This window comes from Clytia hemisphaerica, unplaced genomic scaffold (assembly GCF_902728285.1).
Source record: "Clytia hemisphaerica strain Z4C2 unplaced genomic scaffold, Clytia hemisphaerica genome assembly, whole genome shotgun sequence".
Taxonomy (NCBI): domain Eukaryota; kingdom Metazoa; phylum Cnidaria; class Hydrozoa; order Leptothecata; family Clytiidae; genus Clytia; species Clytia hemisphaerica.
In genome coordinates, this window is record NW_027104041.1 from 251,574 (window position 1) to 273,276 (window position 21,703).

The 21,703-nt window shown below is 34.8% G+C and overlaps 2 protein-coding genes and 1 long non-coding RNA gene across 3 annotated transcripts; all 3 read right to left on the reverse strand.

The window, feature by feature from the left end:
• Positions 1 to 205: 205 nt before the first annotated feature.
• LOC136811812 (GATA zinc finger domain-containing protein 14-like) lies at positions 206 to 3,223 on the reverse strand. Its single transcript, XM_067068438.1, has 4 exons — positions 3,059 to 3,223; positions 2,638 to 2,707; positions 2,401 to 2,474; positions 206 to 1,928 (listed from the first exon to the last, which is right to left on the reverse strand). Exons 1-4 carry the CDS (start codon positions 3,188 to 3,190, stop codon positions 444 to 446), a joined length of 1,761 nt encoding a protein of 586 aa, XP_066924539.1. The 5' UTR covers positions 3,191 to 3,223; the 3' UTR covers positions 206 to 443.
• Positions 3,224 to 3,616: 393 nt separating this feature from the next.
• LOC136811813 (uncharacterized) lies at positions 3,617 to 6,571 on the reverse strand. Its single transcript, XR_010847275.1, has 3 exons — positions 6,461 to 6,571; positions 6,035 to 6,178; positions 3,617 to 3,720 (listed from the first exon to the last, which is right to left on the reverse strand). It is a non-coding gene; the product is annotated as an uncharacterized lncRNA (long non-coding RNA).
• Positions 6,572 to 7,013: 442 nt separating this feature from the next.
• Positions 7,014 to 21,123, reverse strand: LOC136811805 (AP-4 complex accessory subunit Tepsin-like). Its single transcript, XM_067068432.1, has 8 exons — positions 20,978 to 21,123; positions 17,173 to 17,245; positions 11,701 to 11,792; positions 10,569 to 10,662; positions 9,530 to 9,597; positions 9,164 to 9,221; positions 7,611 to 7,709; positions 7,014 to 7,249 (listed from the first exon to the last, which is right to left on the reverse strand). The coding sequence occupies exons 1-8, from the start codon at positions 21,026 to 21,028 to the stop codon at positions 7,014 to 7,016; spliced, it is 771 nt and encodes a 256-aa protein (XP_066924533.1). The 5' UTR covers positions 21,029 to 21,123.
• Positions 21,124 to 21,703: the final 580 nt, after the last annotated feature.

A 21,703-nucleotide genomic window follows, 5' to 3' on the forward strand; every position in this document is an offset into this window, starting at 1 on the left:
TGTCCTCTTTCTAATAAAAGTTGTTTTGAGTCTAAACAAGACTTTGTTCGGCCTCAGTGGCTCGCCAAACGTCCAAAGTTTTTTCTGCTGCACCCGGTATATACAAAACATAGACAAATGAAGAGAGAGAGAAAGTTTGTTGATATCTTTCAAGTTGACGTCACTCGTGCAATATTGAATATATTATTCTCGTTCAGACTTTCTATATTTATAAATATGACGAAAATTCTGAACTCGAAAAATATATTCAATATTGTACTCTGTACCGTGTGATAACTGTTACATCTACTAGAAGCTCAAAAATAAATTATCACTCTAGAACTTATTTCATGATGGTCTTCACTGAAATGGTGATGCGCCACAAATTTCTAAACCATGTAAACCATTGCATTGGCGACTATCATGAGTACAAATATCAAGGAGAACAAGAAATCACTCTCTGGTTATTTTTTATTAGCTTTCATAGCATCCTGAACGAAACTAAAAGCGTCCGAACTTTGACTTCGTCTTGAAGACGTTCCCTGGTTCATAAAGTTGAGATTCGATGGTTGTCCGAAATTTGATTGTTGTTGTTGTTGTTGTTGGTATCGAAATTGATTACCGGACATCTGAAAATTCATAGCCCCTCCTTGTTGTTGAAAATTCATGTTTCCACCTTGTTGGGGGTAGTTTAAATTCATTTGATTTTGAAAGTTTATGTTGGCTCCTTGTTGCTGAAGATTATTCATATTTCGTTGTTGTTGGTTGAAGTTCCTCGTTCCTTGTTGTTGAGGGAATTTGTTCATTTGTAGGTTTGTAGGTTGTTGTGAAGATATGTTAAACGATTGCTGTCCCTGTTGCTGGAAGTTGTTGGCCAACATTTGTGTGTTGGGTTGCGTTTGGAAGTTCGTCCTGTTTGTTGGGTTCATGGGCTGTGGCATGCATTGTTGTGTATTCATCGATGATGTTTGGAATTGATTGGCTGTATTTGGAGTCATGGGTTGTTGTGTGTTTAGTGTATACGATGATGATGCAGATGGTATGAGTTGGTGTGTAGAAGGTTTTTGCGTTGCTGCGAAATTCGAATTATTTAGTAGGTTACTATTACTGAGGTTAAAGCCCCCAAGTGTTTCATTTGGCTTTTGGTGGGATTGTAGGTTTCCAAAGTCTGCCATAAAAGAGCTTGTTGAGTTTGTTGTATTTGAAGGGAGCAGAATATTAGAGCTAGTTTGATGTTGGTTTGTAAGTAGAGAATTTGAAGATTTAAGAGTATTTGAATTTCTAACAGGCGTTGCAACTGAAGAATTGTTGAATGGGTCGAAGTCGTCACTCTTGGATGCTTGTGATAAAGTGTTTTGATCGTTCGTCGATGAAAGAGATCCAAATAGGTCTTGCTCACTTTGTAGGGCTGCTAGAGATGAAGTTTGGATTGGAGCAGTAGTAATTGATGTTGAATTGGTATTTATAGAAAAGTCTGGTGCGTTATCTACAAAGTCTATTGGATTTACTGTATTTTGGGATTCACTTAAGCTAAGAGATTTTCCATCATCCCATGGAGTACTGTGTAAGTCATCTTCTTCGTTTCTAGATTCATCATTGCCGAAACGCCAAGGGTCCTCATAGGACAGGTCCTTTGATAGGATATTAGTTGTGTTGTCTTTAAGAGACATCTGGTTTAAGCCGGCAAAAAGGTCTGTGTCCGTATTAACAGGTGTGTTGTTTTGATTAGATTGCAAAGGTTTGGACTGTGATGATTGGGTGCTGGATGGTGGTTTAAACAACATTGGTGGATTATTCTCTGGTGGTTTTGAAAGTATTGGTATGATTGAAGTTTGTTGTGAAAAAGGATCGAAGTTATTATGATCTTGCACGGATGCTGATGATTCAGATGAATTCATGCTGAAGTTTAGACCATTGAAATCTGCTTCTTTTGACTGATGTTGTGTTGACTAAGAGGGGGAATCAGAAAAAAGTAAAATCAGTCCTAATGACTAGAATCAAATTTTTAATTTCTCTCCATTGGGCTTTTACAGAAAGGATTTTTAACCCCACTGTTGAGGATATTGATTTTTCGAAGTATCGAACCCCCACTTTATTAGTAAAGACCCCCAGATATCCACTCTTAAAATATATGCTCAACCCGCTGGATATCTTCTCTTATAAGATGCTTACCCCTGAATATCGTATTTTTTACTTGAAAAGACACTTTACCCGCTGGATATCTGCTCCCTTGTAGATGTTTAACCCCCTGGATATCCACTTTTGAACAAAAATCGTTAACACACTGGATACCCGATATCCTCAACAGGGGGGGGGCGGAATATTTCTGGAAAATAGCCCATGATAGTTGCTAGTCAATGAAATGCCTCTAAATTTGTGAGAATGTGAGGAAAACGCAAATGAAGAAAAATAAAGTGATACTTTAACGTTCATTCCAGAAAAGAGATCGCCAGCATTTCCACCAACACTACCACCCCACAGATCCACTGATTGTCCTGAAACAAAAATAATACAAAAGAAGATTCGGAAAAAGTAAATGTAACATCAACACCAAAATTTAGAATAGTCAATAACGAAGAAGTCTCGTATGGGGAAATTTGAAAAATATGGGATATTTATTTATAGAGTAAAATGATTTTCGTAACCTATGAAACGTACCTGATTGTTTTGGAGCATGTGCAAAGAAATCAGGTTGTTGCTCCTTCTTTGGTGAAAGCAGCTCTAAGATCTAGGAGAGAGGTGAACAATACACTGTAACCTTTGTGAAAATACTTAATCAGGTTATATTCTGTGATTTCCTTATCAATATTTAGAAATATTTTTTCCAGAATTTTTTGTTTTTGGACGATCAAACCAATGTTTTTGAAAAAAATGGTGTATTAAAAGAAAACTATAGTATAGACAGCAAAAAAATAAGAAGTGAACAGAATATTTTCCCAAACATAAAAAACCTCCAGGGGACAACAATTGGAACAATCCACACCAATCCTTAACTTCAGACTCACGACTAACGTTTCAAAAAATTCAGAAGTTTCAAATGAAAAACAAGGAATATAAGGCAGGGGGTAATAACTATTACCTTATTAGCTTTATTCCTTGTAGCATTATGAGATTTCGTTTGATATTTCATAAGAGTTTCTTTGCACTTTGTTTCGATCAATTGATTAATGTCTGGTAATGTGCTTTCCAACATGCTTTCAAGTACACACATCACACGCTAAAAGAAAAACAAAAACTAAGTATGAGTTAAAAAAAACTGAAGCCCGCAAAAGATCAGTCAGAATAACCATCTCCATTGCAATTTCTGTTGGTTAAAAGTAAGAATTAAAAAGTAGCTTATTATTGCAGTGTACCTGAAAACTGTATTCAGACCTTCCATGGAAGAAGAATTTTGAAATTTCTTTTTTCTGAATTTTCTTTACAGAAAAATTGCACGATAGGAAAGAAATTTAAATTAAAAATTCCCAAGCAAAACTTGTTGCTGTAAAGTAAAGTAAGTATATTTGTTGGCGGAGCCAGAAATGAGGAGATCTATCCCTTTTCTATTTGCACGAGAACTGGAAGGTCGAATGCTGAGGTGGAGCTCTCAGCTCTCAGCTCCCAAGTTTAGTGTAGGGTGGCAAAAATTAATAAAACTGCAAAATGAAAAGATAAATAAATACTATTTGAACACGAGCATCTTCTTCTTGTAGTTTAGTGCTTAATTCTTCAATAACCACTTCACAATTCAAACTGTGACATCTAAAAAATTCAATGAAAAAATATTGTCGAGAAATCAGATCCAGATCCACAAGCACAAGTGCTGATTGAGAATAAGATAGATAGAAAACCATCTTCAGTGCTACAAATGATGTTAAAAATAGGAAATCAAAAAAGTTGTAATTTATGTGTTTAAAAGCAATTAAATGTAGTAAAAAAATGGATAAAAGAAACATCATAAAATACAAAAGGCAATGCATGTTAAGAGAATATGTAAAAAGTAATCAAAATAATTGACTAAGTTACTCCATTTCGGAAAAGAATTAATCGGTTTGAGTCAAGTTGGTCATTTAAAGACGGTCTCTTGAGGGCTATGATAGATGCCTCTAAATTCTTCCGTAAACCAGTTTTCTCAGAGGCATTAAAGATAACCTTCCAAACGAATTGATGATTAGGGAATTTACGCAGGTGTTTGGCTGGTTCAGAGTTTTTATCAATATTTTCATGTTCCCCCCATCTGGTTTCGACGTTTCTTTCGGTTTCTCCAACATAATTATTTCCACAAGTGCAAATTCCTTCATAAATTTTGTATGCCGGATATGGGTTCTTATCTTTGACATTAAACAATTGCCTGACTTTCTTTGTGGACCATTTAACGGCAAAATCAATATTATTCTTGGTGAAGGACTTTAATTTCTCTAAAAAACGTTTTGATAAAGATTCATTTTCCTCATAGAACGGAATTTCAATTAGAATAAACTTTCTTGGCTCTTTAAACAAGAACTCTGGGATTATGAATTCTGACGACGTGTCAAGCTTCATTTCAAATTGATTGATAACGCTCTCTGTAAAGCGTGTGGGAAAGCCAGCATTTTTGAACTTTGTACGAATTACTTGTTTCTCAAATTCAAAATTCATACCTATCCGATACGATCTGTTGAGATCACCATTGATGGCATTTCGTTTATAGCGTTTGGGAATTTGGGAAGACCAGTGAGTTGCCATTTTGTTCGGTTTTCTGTGGACTGAGGTGCGGACTTTCTCATTTACGTTTACATCAATATTGGTGTCCAGAAACTTCGAAGGTCCTAACTCTATTGTGAAATGAATGTTAGGGTGATAATTGTTCAAAGCAAGGAAGAGGTGGTCTGTTTCATTGATCTTTCTTCGAACAATGACGTCATCGACATATCTCTTGTAGAATGTTGGTTGAACCACTTTGACAATATCGGATTCCATTTTAGTTAGGAAGATATTCGCAAGTGTGACTGAAAGAGGTCCACCCATGGTACAGCCATCAGTCTGTTTGTAGTAATTGGATTGGAAAATAAAGGTATTCTCGGTTGATAATTTAACTTGTGGAAATAATTATGTTGGAGAAACCGAAAGAAACGTCGAAATCAGATGGGGGGAGCATGAAAATATTGATAAAAACTCTGAACCAGCCAAACACCTGCGTAAATTCCCTAATCATCAATTCGTTTGGAAGGTTATCTTTAATGCCTATGAGAAAACTGGTTTACGGAAGAATTTAGAGGCATCTATCATAGCCCTCAAGAGACCGTCTTTAAATGACCAACTTGACTCAAACCGATTAATTCTTTTCCGAAATGGAGTAACTTAGACAATTATTTTGATTACTTTTTACATATTCTCTTAACATGCATTGCCTTTTGTATTTTATGATCTTTCTTTTATCCAGTTTTTTACTACATTTAATTGCTTTTAAACACATAAATTGTAACTTTTTTAATTTCCTATTTTTAACATCATTTGTAGCACTGAAGATGATTTTTAATCGAAAAGCTTTTGCTCAATTTTAAAAACATTGTTGTTTTTTCTTTAAATTTACTTTTGGAATGGCAAAATTTCAAAGAAAAAAGAGATAGATAGAGATATGAGCCCTCCGAATGCATTCGGGATGGGTCCTACCCACAAAGGAGTAGGAATCACACGAGCTGCCAAGTCATGGTGTATACCAAGACACTCGAACGACACTGGGAGAGCAATGCTCAACCGAGGCCAAACCTTATGAGTGCCATGGCACATCATAATGTCTGTCTAATCTACCCACAATCTTGTATCAGAGTAATGATATTCCCCTCACATAGCATGGGTTGACCCGGGCGAGGGTATATTCACTTGCCAAGTGAATCGTAAAGACACGGTGGGTATCGAACTCGGGCCTCCCATGCGGGAGTCAAGGATGATAACCACACTGTACCACTACGCCCCATATGGTTGAGAATAAGTTTGATCTAAAGCTTGGGATTTTATCATTTTTGTTTTGATTTGTTTCAGCACTTTGATCATTTGAAAAATTTTGTGGCATATTTTCGCCTTCCTGCTATTTAACCTTTTGATTAGCTTATCAACATCAACTTTAGCTGGCTGAGGTCTTATCCCCTGAACCATTGAAATTTCATTGACCAGTCGTTTTTCTGTCTCGTTCATATCATATCTATTAGGTGTGTCTGTCTTGGTGTTGGAACTGTTGTATCTAAAAATAAATTGAAAATAAAACTGACTAAAACGAAATGACAAATGGGGGATGAATTGTGACTGAGGAGTGTTATTCGCCAATGTAATTTTAATATTCTGAAAACCAACATTTCCATGCAATGATTAGGAATTCAAATCTAAAAACAGAAAGATCGATAACTTGTAGATTATGTTTTAAAATAATATCGTCTGGTGTGGCTTTTCTTTATTCAGCTAAAATAAATCTATTAAGTCAATTAATGGTTCACTAGATTTAGGAACAAATTTCAAGATGTCTTACAAACTATTAGCACCATTGTTATTTTGGGCCCAATCATAACCAGGTGCCTTTGTTGGAACTAACTTCATTTGGTTTGAATCAATTGAAGTTCCTGGAAATCAATTATTAAAGAACAACATTTGAGCTAGATCAAAGGTGAAATTGATTTCATTTGGTCAACAAAATGTAAGAATCTGAAGTTACTTCTTATACTATCCACAAAATATTAAAAGATATCTTCCATCTATAAATTTTAAAAACACATATATTTTCTTGAATAAAATAAATAAAATTGAATACTGTATTTTATTCAAGAAAAAATATGTGTTTTTAAAATTTATAGATGGAAGTCACCATTTAATATTTTGTGGATAATAAAAAGTATACGCTGGCATGGCTTATTAATTGATAATATCTTTCACCACAACAAAAAGTATTAAAAAAGTACACTACTCAAGAGTTTTGTGCTTCTACTGCACTTGTCAGATGTACAAATAAAATCTTATGATCCACATTGAGTTTGTCTTCCAAACAGATTAATTCAAATTAACTTTCAGCAAAATACATTATAATGCTATAATCGCAATCTATCTACCATACCTAAAAAATCATTTGAGCTACTGGAGGACTGTGGTAAAACAACTCCCCATAAAGTATTAGATGGTCGAGATATATTGTTTGATTTGGTATTGCTCTCAAAACTGGAATATGAGTCTGACAAACTATTTGTTGATTTGGAAGTAGTGTTGGATTTAACGATCCCTTCAATCGCCCCTTTGACATTGTCATATATATCTTTCATGATGCCAACTGAAAAATAAGAATCAGAAATTTTAATTTTATACCTTATTTGTAAGGTTTATCTAAAAATCTTCTCATATATATACATCTGTAAATAACAATGTCTTTATAAAAATCAAATAGTAAAACTTTGTACAAGCTAGAAATTCAAAACATAAATATCTTCTGGTTTAGCATTGGTACTGAAAAGAACATAAGGGTAATGAAACGGTAAAAAAAAACTCTCATCTGCAATTGGGAGGTTATATGCGGAGAACATTTTTAGCAATATCTGATGCTTGGGAATAAAATGAGGAATTCGAAATTCCAAAAATTGTAAAGCAATGACTTGCAAAAGGATTAATTTTATTATCTTATTTTCGTTTCATACCTCCTTGGTTAGTTGACTGTGAAGAAGAAGAAGTGTTACCAAAACCTTCCATTTTTCCTGACATATTTGATGATTGAATAGGTGCTTGGTATAGTAGCTCTAGAAAATATTAAAGAAAATATAAAAATAAATTTTGTTTGGTGCAAGACAACTTTGGTAAAAATTTATCAAAAAAATCGTTGTAAAATAAAAAATACAGTTATCACTCAATATGATCAAGGAATTATAATAGTTAGGGTATACAACTGACTGAGTTTTGTTGATTTATCATGTTCAAGCCTTGTCTTAAGTGTCATACTTAGGATAAGCACGAGGTATTCAATTTAAGCAGATCATATACAAGGAGTACTTATACGAGTTAAAATAAAACAATATTTCCTGAAGACCTACTCAGTACAAATTCATCTTTCTTTGGACATATATTGGAAAAGTATTGCCAATTGAAAATTATGTCACTATAAGCATTTTGCTTTTTTTTTGTCAAATGATGCTTTCTCGCACTAGATATTACAGTATGTGTCTATCCGTTTAGTATTCTAGCTTTTATATTTAAACTTTTGACTAGTAAAAGTACAAAAAGAAAATAATAGGACACTTTTAAGAAATAAGAGTATTAGCCAAATTCTGGAGCCACTCGCTGCGCTGCAGTTGATGAGCGTGTCGGGACAAAAATCGAGGCGGAAGCCATTTTTTTTACATTTTGCTGGGGGGAAGAACTGCAAAACAGTAGATTTGGTGATTCTTGGGAAGAAAAAAGAAGAATACTGTTTGGAACCAACATCAAATGTATTGGAATAGACTTCTATCATACATTGGAATAACAGACAATAATTTGTGAACATAATGGATGTGTGAAACTTGCTTTTTTGTTTATAAGAAAGATAGATAAGAAAAACATAACATGAAGTCAAGTCAAAATACTCTCAAACACTCAAGTATGTTTATGTATAATTTTACTTTCTACCTATTTCCCGACCCAAAATCTACCTATCATACACAATTGAGGCCAATAGTGAGCAGAAAAAGTTTTTACAGGAAAAGTACTAGCCCAAATAAAGCTAAATACAGTACAAAAAGTTCATAGGCTATAGGCCAAAGACTGAGACCAGGATAATTGAAAATTTCCCAAACTATTAGTGATTATAAACGTTTCATGTTTGGAAGAGGCTTTTTCTTGAAATTCCAAAAAAGTTCTAACATAAATCCAATCTCTTTTTCCTACTTTTTGCTGGTAAATAGAAGGGGAAGTCTCACTATTTTCCTACCAAATACCAGCGCATCCCGCCTAAAAACGAAAGCGAAAGTAGTTTTTGTCCCTACAAGCTGCGCACGGCAGCGCAGCGAGCGGCTCCAGAATTTGGCTAATTAATCATTTTTTAAATTCAGAAACCTTCGAACTGACATGCGACTCTCTACACTTTTATTCAAAAGTTAATTTCTAAAAGTATGTATAATAATTTCATGGTATGATTTGCAGTTAACGCTAAGGTAGGAAATCTTGAGCAGAAAAGAACGATGGGTGACACGCACAATTCATCAAAATAAAGAAAAACCTGTAGATTTGGGTGCCTCAGCTTTTCTTTCCATATCAAACAAAACTTCCAATAATTTCTAGAAAACAAAAATCCATGACTCATACTCATACGTACAAACCGTACATCCTGTGCCCAAGTTCAGGAGTTGCCATAAAGCCATTATGGTAATAACCGGGAGGGCACATTGCTATACATTGTAGTACATAACTCAATAAGATATTTGAAGGATGAGACAAGACAAGACAAGAAAATATAAACTTTCTAATGAAAATGAAAGTTATCCTTTGCAAATCTTCAAAATAATATACTTTTTCTTAATCTTATCATATCTTTTTCATAAAAATAAATATTCCTATGAAAATGAAAATAACGATGATAATATACCTCAGCATTTTGTCGAATATCAAGATAAAATTTATCACCATGTAGCGGATCAGGGGGGCCATTTATAACTAAAATAAGAACAGATTTACTGCAAATTTGGGAATCAAGGTTTTCAAAAATTACAATTTCACAGGATATAGTGATGTACAAACAAGGAAATAAGAAGAGTTGTTTAAGAGATTTTACTAGGGCTTATTTAAATAGCACTTTGCATTAAATCTAAAAAAGTCACAAATCTGCACAGATAATTTGTTTATATATGACTTTCAATTCCATTCTCCTTTACATTAATAACATTTGCATGTTAATTACTTGCATAACCATCAAGTTAACATTACAGGAATCTGATTGGTCAAGGAGGATTTGGTGGAACGCAATTTTAAATTGTTAATTGTACTCTCAATTAGAATATACTGTAGTTTTACAAATAAAGTGTAAAACAAAGGCCCGCAGTTTTAGAAGAACAAGTTCTTGCAACGAAGCCAATTATATGATAATACATTTGGGTCAATTCTTTTACAAAATTTGTCTCTGATGCTTGATTTTTTCTCAGACAAGAACCCTGGCATAAAACTTGTTATGATCATAGTTATAATGATTAGGAGTACTGCCCAGGAATTGAATATTTTTAGTAATACAATCAACAATGATGAATCGTTATAAGAAGGAGAAAATTGTAATTTGATTGTCATTCTACGGACTTGCAAAAATCACAATTTTCTCCTTGTTACTTGCGTATGTTTAAAATGTGCGATTGCGAGTATATATGTATCAAAAGAAAAGTAATCCAATGATTTCAAAATGACTTAGATTAAAGTTTAAATAATCATAATGTATTTAACTGTGACGCAAGGTGCTATTATCGTAAAGATTTTGACATTCAAAACAGGTCCATCTAGATGCACTGGCATTGAGAAAAAAAATATTTTAGATTTGTAATCATTCAGATGCACTAAAAAAAAGTATACAGGTTTGTCAAGGTGAATACTTTTTTTTTGAGCACCCGTTACTGTCAATGTTTAGAGAAATTAAACCTTACTTTTGGTATCCTGTATACTTTGAGAATTTCTTCTCAGCAGCCTTCCAAATTCTGGATTTCCTTTCTCCAAGGTATATTTCATTACCAATAGCACCTTTCAAAAGAATAAAAATAAAAAGAATACACGTTTTCTTTTTATTAGAACCCAGTTTGTAAGAACATTGAGGCTGAAATTCGTCGAAAAATTAAGAGCATCGTAAGAACATGCCAAGCCTCAGTCTGGAAAAAAAATAAAAATCGAGAGTCAAATATTGTCCAAATTTTAAGTGCTCTTTATTTTGCATGATATTGTCGATTTAGAGTAGTCTGAAAAATTAAGAACGCATTCAAGAACATTTTAGGCTGAAAATTGCTACAAAAATAAGCACATCCAGGCTCAGCCAAATTTTAGGTGTTCTAATTTAAAAAAAAACGTGTATCTTGCCTTGTCTTAAAAATCTTTGGAAGTCTTTAAAACTATCAGAAAAGTAAAAACTTTTTATTCTCTTTGATTATAGTAGAGCCTGTTTTCAAAATAATGAAGGTATTACAGTAGGGAAAAACCCTTAGGAACCGTAGCATTTTTTGTGAGACACAACCGCATGTAGAAAGAAATTTGAGACTTTTTGGACAGGGGGTCTGTGAATTAGGCCTGGCAAAAGTTTTTATGGCCAAAAAACTGACGTTGTAGGCAAAACTCCTAACCCCCAAAACGAGTAAAAAATCAACGACTTTAAAATTCGAATTAAACAAAAATGATTGATACTATCAGATAGAGCATGAAAAGTATATTACAACAAGTCTTAAACTCAAACATTCAAAAAGATATGGCGATTGAAAGTTCAAAATCCCATGAAATCTGTTACATTTCAGACAAAATTTGACATCAATCGTACTCTAACTGACAGAATTTAGAACTACCAGTATTTCTTTATATGATTGAGTACAAGACAAGACTTGTTATATACTATAGTTTTATGGTATCAAGCATTTTCGTTTAATTCAACTTTGAAAAAAAATCCTATCTACAAATTTCGAACCAATCACATGCAGTTGCGTCCCAGGAAAGATGCTACAGATCCTAAGGATTGGCCCCTAATATTACAAAAAAGTTTCTATTCCTTAAACAGTATATTTGAACAATAGTTTTTACCTTTGATTTTACATGTAGTGACTTTTTGTTCAAACGATTGATGAGAAATTCCACTAGGTATTCACAATAATCAAAAGATTCTTTTGTGATGTCTTTTAGAGTGAAAGACTAGTTAAGAAAATATGATGAATAAATTTCTTCAGGAGTTTGATCTTTCACAGATACCGTAGCGTCGAAAGGATAGGTGCAAAATTTGCGGATGAGCTGGAGTTTTTACAACGTCGGCCATGATTTTTTTATGTGTATTTCACAGAACGCAAAAACAGAATAAGTTGAGATATATTCTATCTGAAAAGAAAATTCACCAACCGAATTGAAATATATCAAATTTCTATCTGAAAAAAAAATTTACACCCTCCTAAAGTCCCGAGGTCCCAAAGTCCCGAAATGTCAAACTTATGAAAAAAAATTACACCAACCAAAAGTCCCGAGGTCCCGAAAGTCCCGAATTGAACTATATCAAATTTCAAAGAAAAAAATTACACAAACCTAAAGTCCCGAGGTCCCGAAGTCCCGAAATGTCAAACTTATGAAAAAAATTACACCAACCAAAAGTCCCGAGGTCCCGAAAGTCCCTAATTGAACTATATCAAATTTCAAAGAAAAGAATTACACAAACCTAAAGTCCCAAGGTCCCGAAGTCCCGAGGTCCCGAAGTCCCGAAATATCAAACTTATGAAAAAAAATTACACCAACCAAAAGTCCCGAGGTCCCGAAGTCCCGAATTGAAATATATCAAGTTTCTGAGAAAAAAATTACACAAACCTAAAGTCCCGAGGTCCCGAAAGTCCCGAATTATAATATATCAAAATCTACCAGAAAAAAAAATTTACACCAACTTAAAGCCTCGAAGTCCTGAATGGAAATTTACCAAAGTATAGTCTGAAAAAAAGTTACCCCAATCAAAAATCCCAAGGTCTCGAAGTCCCGATGGAAATATGAAAACTCAAGTAGAAAGAGGACCGGGGGAAATGACTGATTGATTAAATTTGATTGGGCAGGGGTGAGATTGATTAAATTTGATTGGGCAGGGGTGAGATTGATGAAATAGACAAGGGTGTAATTTCCACACAAAGTTGGGGAAATCTATCAAAAGAAGTGGGGGTGAAAGAGGGGCGGAGACAATGAATGATAAATTGAATGCAGTGAGACAGGGGTGAGATTAATGAAATGGACATGGATAAAATTTTCACATAAGGAAGGAAAACGGGTGGGGTGGAACTAAAGTTGAAAAAGGACCAGAGAAAAAGAATGATAGATTAGACATGGTGAGACGGGGGATCGGATTGTTGAATTAGGCAAGGGTGGGCTGAAACTCAAGCAAAAAGAGGGGCTTGGATAAATGATTGATGAAACACAAGATAAAGGGTGAGATGACCCGTAAAGAGAGGTCAGAGATATACATGAAGACAGGGGTGAGATACTGTAGATGCAAAGGGAGGGTGAGAAAGGGGTGAGATGGATGTAAAGGGAGGTGGCAGAGATAGTATGAAAAGAGTAGGGTAAAAATCAATTAAGACGAGACATAGGTGGAAAGTTTTTCTCTCAGAAATTTGATATATTTCAATTCGGGACTTTGGGACCTCGGGACTTTTGGTTGGTGTAAATTTTTTTTGATAGAATTTTGACATACTTCAATTCGGGACTTCGGGACTTTTGGTTGGTGTAATTTTTTTCTCTCAGAAATTTGATTTATAGAAATTCGGGACTTCGGGACCTCGGGACTTTTGGTTGGTGTAAAATTTTTAATGATAAAATTTTGACATACTTCAATTCGGGACCTCGGGACCTCGGGACTTTTGGTTGGTGTAATTTTTTTTTCTCAGAAATTTGATGTATTTCAATTCGGGACTTTGGGACCTCGGGACTTTTGGTTGGTGTAAATTTTTTTTGATAGAATTTTGACATACTTCAATTCGGGACTTCGGGACTTTTGGTTGGTGTAATTTTTTTCTCTCAGAAATTTGATTTATAGAAATTCGGGACTTCGGGACCTCGGGACTTTTGGTTGGTGTAAATTTTTTAATGATAAAATTTTGACATACTTCAATTCGGGACCTTGGGACCTCGGGACTTTTGGTTGGTGTAATTTTTTCTCTCAGAAATTTTGACATACTTCAATTCGGGACTTCGGGACCTCGGGACTTTTGGTTGGTGTATTTTTTTTTCTCAGAAATTTGATATATTTCAATTCGGGACTTCGGGACCTCGGGACTTTTGATAAGTGTAATATTTTTTTCTCAGAAAGTTGATGTATTTCAATTCGGGACTTCGGGACTTCGGGACTTTTGGTTGGTGTAATTTTTTTTCTCAGAAATTTGATATATTTCAATTCGGGACTTCGGGACCTCGGGACTTTTGATTACTGTAATATTTTTTTTCAGAAAGTTGATGTATTTCAATTCGGGACTTCGGGACTTTGGGACTTAGGTATGGTGTGATTTTTTTTGAATAGATGTTTGATATTTTTCAATTCGGGACTTCGGGACCTCGGGACTTTTGGTTGGTGTAATATTTTTTTTCAGAAAGTTGATGTATTTCAATTCGGGACTTCGGGACTTTGGGACTTAGGTATGGTGTGATTTTTTTTGAATAGATGTTTGATATTTTGCAATTCGGGACCTCGGGACCTCGGGACTTTTGATTAGTGTAATATTTTTTTCAGAAAGTTGATGTGTTTCATTTCGGGACTTCGGGACCTCGGGACTTTTGGTTGGTGTAAATTTTTTTTTGATAGAATTTTGACATACTTCAATTCGGGACTTCGGGACCTCGGGACTTTTGGTTAGTGTGATTTTTTTTCTCAGAAATTTGATTTATTGAAATTCGGGACCTCGGGACCTCGGGACTTTTGGTTGGTGTAAATGTTTTTTTGATAGAATTTTGACATACTTCAATTCGGGACTTCGGGACCTCGGGACTTTTGGTTGGTGTAATATTTTTTTTCAGAAAGTTGATGTATTTCAATTCGGGACTTCGGGACTTCGGGACTTAGGTATGGTGTGATTTTTTTTGAATAGATGTTTGATATTTTGCAATTCGGGACCTCGGGACCTCGGGACTTTTGATTAGTGTAATTTTTTTTTCAGAAAGTTGATGTGTTTCATTTCGGGACTTCGGGACCTCGGGACTTTTGGTTGGTGTAAATTTTTTTTTGATAGAATTTTGATATACTTCAATTCGGGACTTCGGGACCTCGGGACTTTTGGTTAGTGTGATTTTTTTTCTCCGAAATTTGATTTATTGAAATTCGGGACTTCGGGACCTCGGGACTTTTGGTTGGTGTAAATTTTTTTTTCTCAGAAATTTGATTTATTGAAATTCGGGACTTCGGGACCTCGGGACTTTTGCTTGGTGTAAATTTTTTTTTGATAGAATTTTGACATACTTCAATTTGGGACTTCGGGACCTCGGGACTTTTGGTTGGTGTAATTTTTTTTTCTCAGAAATTTGATTTATTGAAATTCGGGACTTCGGGACCTCGGGACTTTTGGTTGGTGTAAATTTTCTTTTCTCAGAAATTTGATTTATTGAAATTCGGGACTTCGGGACCTCGGGACTTTTGGTTGGTGTAAATTTTTTTTTGATAGAATTTTGACATACTTCAATTTGGGACTTAGGGACCTCGGGACTTTTGGTTGGTGTAATTTTTTTTTCTCAGAAATTTGATTTATTGAAATTCGGGACTTCGGGACCTCGGGACTTTTGGTTGGTGTAATTTTTTTTCTCAGAAATTTGATTTATTGAAATTCGGGACTTCGGGACCTCGGGACTTTGGGTTGGTGTAATATTTTTTTTCAAAAAATTGATGTATTTCATTTCGGGACTTCGGGACTTTAGGTATGGTGTGATTTTTCTTAATAGATTTTCGATATTTTGCAATTCGGGACTTCGGGACCTCGGGACTTTTGGTTGGTGTAATTTTTTTTCTCAGAAATTTGATATATTTCAATTCGGGACTTCGGGACCTCGGGACTTTTGATTACTGTAATATTTTTTTTCAGAAAGTTGATGTATTTCAATTCGGGACTTCGGGACTTTGGGACTTAGGTATGGTGTGATTTTTTTTGAATAGATGTTTGATATTTTGCAATTCGGGACTTCGGGACCTCGGGACTTTTGATTACTGTAATATTTTTTTTCAGAAAGTTGATGTATTTCAATTCGGGACTTCGGGACTTTGGGACTTAGGTATGGTGTGATTTTTTTGAATAGATGTTTGATATTTTGCAATTCGGGACTTCGGGACCTCGGGACTTTTGATTAGTGTAATATTTTTTTTCAGAAAGTTGATGTATTTCAATTCGGGACTTCGGGACTTCGGGACTTAGGTATGGTGTGATTTTTTTTGAATAGATGTTTGATATTTGCAATTCGGGACTTCGGGACCTCGGGACTTTTGATTACTGTAATATTTTTTTTCAGAAAGTTGATGTATTTCAATTCGGGACTTCGGGACTTTGGGACTTAGGTATGGTGTGATTTTTTTTGAATAGATGTTTGATATTTTACAATTCGGGACTTCGGGACCTCGGGACTTTTGATTACTGTAATATTTTTTTTCAGAAAGTTGATGTATTTCAATTCGGGACTTCGGGACTTTGGGACTTAGGTATGGTGTGATTTTTTTTGAATAGATGTTTGATATTTTGCAATTCGGGACTTCGGGACCTCGGGACTTTTGATTAGTGTAATATTTTTTTTCAGAAAGTTGATGTATTTCAATTCGGGACTTCGGGACTTCGGGACTTAGGTATGGTGTGATTTTTTTTGAATAGATGTTTGATATTTTGCAATTCGGGACTTCGGGACCTCGGGACCTCGGGACTTTTGATTAGTGTAATATTTTTTTCAGAAAGTTGATGTGTTTCATTTCGGGACTTCGGGACTTAGGGACTTGAGTATGGTGTAATTTTTTTGTTGATAGAATTTCGATATATTCAGTATTTCAATGACTGTAACTTTGTAATTTTAAACATTGTAGTAAGAAAGGATGAATTGATGCTGTTCTGCAAAATTCAGCATTTCTCTATCTTGTAAAAACTCCAGCTTGTCCCAAAATTTGTGTAGGAGACAAAACTTTTATGACACAATAATTATCTAACTATAAAAACATAACCACTATGTCATAAAAATCTGTTCTCCTACACAAATTTTGTGCAACTCTTGTCTGCACTACTGAGAAACACAAACCTTTTTTATCCAAATAAAAAGGTTTTGTTTCTGCAAGAAAAATTCTTTTGAATGTGCTTACAGGTTTTGCTTATCAGCTGGAATTTACAAGAATAGTCACCACAGACAGATGACATATACATTTTTTTGATAGATATGTGATGTGAAAATTCATCTGAGAACAGTGAAGAATACAGACTTGAGTGAAAAACTAAAAATGTTAAAGCAGCAAATTTGATAAGACAAAAAGTTTTGACTCATTGAAACTCCGATACTGCATAATAATAATGAAAAGGATACTGGATATTTGGTCGTACAGATAACCAGGAGGAGGATTCAAATCATCTGATGTCGCTTTCATTAAAATCCCAATCTACAAGAAAAAGAATACCTATTTAATATTTAAGGAACTTGAAAAAGACACGCAAGAGGTTGAAATATCCTTCCAAAAACAAAAGTGTTTTATTTTTTACTTTGATTGGTTATATATCTTATGGTTTTTTATTTTTCACTTATTTAATAATCAATATAATTAAATCACTCATCTAATAATTAATGTAATCATTTCCTTCAAATATTTAGTTATAGTTTGTTTTAGTTTTGATAGACACCATAACCACTGCATAAATCATACACTGAGTAAAAATATCAGAATCATGATTCAGGCCTAAACTGCAATTAATAGAGAAACTATGATACAGCGATTAGTATCCTTATCACACTCATAACAGTATTTAACCCAAGTAAAAAGAGCCTTAAAAATACCCACTAATTATAAGGGTTTTAAGCCAGTAAAATAAGGTTGAAAGATTGATAATGTAAGCTTTGTTTTGGTAAGAGCTTTGATTGATGGGTTACCTGGAAGATTAATCATCAAAAATGAAGATTGGGCTTGGTCCCTAAGGTCGCCATATCTAATGATCTGCGACTTCTTTCTTTGGGGCCCACCTGAAGCATGTAATCTGGAATATTCCAGTTAATCAACAGCCTCAAACAATAAATGCACTTTTTTAAAGCAGCTACTGTGAGGGCTTGTAACAACTTAAATCAACAGATATTCAGAAATGATGGTATTGTATCTAGACCTCGTTGTTGTATTAAAGTCTGTCTCAATATAATTTGCAGGGGAGACAAAAAAGGCTGTAACTTTTTATAGAATTTGAAGTAGATAGTGGTTCTGTGCTTGTTAAAATATAAGTTGGAGTGGAATATTATCAAAAAAAAAAAAAACTCAAAAAAGATTGGAAAATGAAGATGAAAAATGAAGATGAAAAATGAAGAAGAAGAAAATCAACTTCTTGTATAATGATCCTATGATCTTCATTTTTATATCAGAATTTCTTTGATCTTAGAACGACATAAACGCAAAAAAAATATTCATTCAGCAAGATTCAGCTAAATAATACAGCTTAACTTTGCACTGGTTGACATAAAAAGGGCTCTTTTTTATGTTTTTTGATTGTTTTTGAAGTCAATTAGTGATAAATTTTGGACTATATTTTTCGATGGAATAAATTTCTTTGAATTCTTTCTTTATAATAATGATATTCTAAGATCAAAGAATCACTCGTGTGAAATGATAACTATAACATATTATTGAAGAAGTTAATTGTCTTCTTCTTCATTTTCAATCTTCATTTTCCAATCTTTTTTTCTTTATGATAACATTCCACTCCTGTTTGTCTTTTTAATAAGCATAAAACCGCTATCTAATTCAAATTATAACAAAAGTTATAGTCTTTTCAGGTCTTTTTTGTCTCCGCTGCGAATTATATTGAGACAGACTTTAATTCTAAGGGTTTTACTTTTCAAAATGAATAAAAACAAAAAATAAAAATATTCCATCCTTGTTGCTCAGATTCCCAAATCCTAATGTTCCCGTTGAAACTAATTAATTACCTTAATAAATATATTTGTGTTTAATTACTTGGCGTTCGTTATAAATGAAATTTGATACCCTGTTTTCTGATGATTTTTGACATTTGGTCTTTTTTTGAAAATGTTAATTTTATTAAAAAGGGCCTGTGCATTTTCATATAAATCCCTTCAGAAGTTTTAATCACATACTATTGCTTGCGAATCAAATAAACGATGTTATATATAAACGTTTTCCCAGCATCAATCTTTGATATGCATTTCTGCAGGACACTAGTGTAACTAACTGAAATGTCCCTCAATACCCCTGCCTGGTTTAAAAATGTCAATAGCTCAATTTGTAGAACTGCCCAGCTAGACCCCCTTTCTACCCACAGTATGGCCAGAAAATACCCCAATCATTTTTGGGTTTATGTTTTGGTAAAAATAGTTGTTTGAGGAACGCGATGGTCTTTTAGTTAACTAATTACGCCGTCAGAAATCTTTTTAATGATAACCGTCATTTTATTGATTTGTTTTTTACAATATACCGTCAACTGCTCCAACTTGGGACTATCTTACGCAACATGGGACGGCCATTCCACCACCATTTCACCGAACCTCCAAAGTCATTTGATTTGAGTTTAATGAACCGCGTATTAGAAAATACACGATTTCTCTTTTGCACCGAGTAGGCTTTTAAATTGAAATTAGAAAAAAATCCCTAGTGGAACACGCGCGAATGTGTGACCGTTTGACGTCACTTGCACGAATGTGAGCGTTTGACGTCACTCGCGCGGCAAGTTACACACTCGCTATTTGTTAATCTCATCAGGCAATGGCCGGTTAGGCGGCGGGCGTTCTCTAATTCTCCATTCGGCATCCGGTTATTTTAAATGAAAACAAAAATTAAAAAGGGCGCGCTATCAGTGAAAGTTATTGTGACATGTTATGACAGAAAGTATGATTGATGAACTTGGTGGAGTTATCAAAGCAAATTTGTTGTCAAAGAGATTTAACAGAAGTGAAAATACAGGCCGCCGCCAGATATCAACAATTCCTATGTTGCGTACACTTGTCCCAAGTTGGAGCAGATGACGGTAGCAAGGTACAACATATTTTATCCTGTTTGTACTGGCTGGAGTAATTTGTTATTCAATAGTCAGACTGTTGAGTTCTCCCAAACGACTATAGCAAAATATTCTTTACTACCCATGAAATAACCTATATAAAAATTAAATAGTAAAACATTATTTCAGCCCAAGATTGAACATTGATTGATGATCTGGCTAAGTTAGGATAAAAAAGCGTTTAAATTTTTGCCCCTGAAAGCCTCTGGCCCGCCCTAACATGCACAGCACAGGCAGGGGGGGTCATGCAGTTATTATATAAACACTATGACAATTACTACCGTGGTGGTATATAAACCAAAATTTGAGAAAACAGTTACTCCACAAGTGGACTAACTGCAACATGGGTGGTGCCTAAGCCCAAAATTGTCGATTTTGGTAGGGTATGGTGTACTAAGTGAGCACATTTTTCAAGTTTTCACTTAAAATTTTAGGTTTTTAAAAATTCCGGAAGCAAAAAAATTCAAATCATTTTTTTCAAAAGTAAAAAAAAAATCACAACATTTTTTCTTCAATCAAGGCATGAAAGATATTTTAACAAACTTGGAAAATGGTTGAGATATTTAACTTTTGAACGGTCGTTAATAAGACAGACCCAGTAAAATGGTATCAAAAATGAGGAATTCAGTGAAAAAATTGCCAAATTTGGCATTTTTGGGGTGGTATACACCAATTTTGAGGGTAAAATCAGTTAGTACACTATGGAATAACTGCAAGGGTGGTGGTGTCTGAAGAAAATGTCCAAAATTGCAGTTACTCCTCAAGACCCCACCTGGCACAGGGCCAAGTTTAGGTTATATATATTCGGGACTTTTTCAAGCTCAAATTTGGCAAGAAGTGGCCCAAGAAATTTTATGTTATACTGTGACAGTGGGTTGTCATTCTTTTGGTCCAAACGTGCTACGAACATGTGCAGGGGAGTGCAGAATGTTCAGGACTTTTTCAAGTTCAAAATGCATGAGCGACCCAAAAAAGTTTGGGTCATCCATCATAACGTGGGTCATCCCCCCACCTGTATGCAGCCCCAGAACATAAATCCTTGAAAGTACAAGTAGGCTGGGAAACTAGGAAAATGTATTTCATAGCAATGAATACGAAGAAACTTGAAGAAAAAAGAATACCTTTGCAGAAAACGAAACTTTACTCATTCCACTTGCTATTGCCGCCGCCATCTTGCCGAAATAATTTTTCGAAATCCGATCGTGGATAAGGATTGATCATGGGGAATCTCAGAGGCAGAAATTTGACGAGACAGGAAAAAATATCCGATTGATGTATATGGTTTAATATGATTTTCAAATGGAATCCCAAGACACCCGAGCGCCATCCACCAGAGGGTGTGAGCAACCTCCCGCCGCCCGTTCTTTCAACCGCGAAAAAAGCAGGGCACATAGGTCTGGTGACAGGACAATTGCCCTCCCCCCGTGACAATTGCCCCTCCCCCGGGTAGTTGCCCCGGGACAATTACTCTCTGCACAATTACCCCCCAGACAATTGTTACCCACCACCCTGGGTGTACCATCAAAGGACAAGTTTTCATCAGAGATAAAATTATCGATATTTATTGCCTATTCCCGGGTGGGGGGGGGGGTACTTAGGCAAAAAGGGTGCCGGGTATGTGCGAGCCTTAAGGGTACCTTTTCTCATTCCTCAAAAGTTTATCAAATCAAACCAAGATTTGGAGAAAAAAAAATGGACCAAAATTTAGGAAAAGTCTCTCAAAGGGGTACACATTCAAAGGTTTGTCTCTGAAAGGGTCCCAAAATCACGAAAATCAAAAATTTCTCTCTCAACTCTCAAAGGGTCATGATTTCCAAATATTTGAAAAATCAAACCAAAATTTGGAA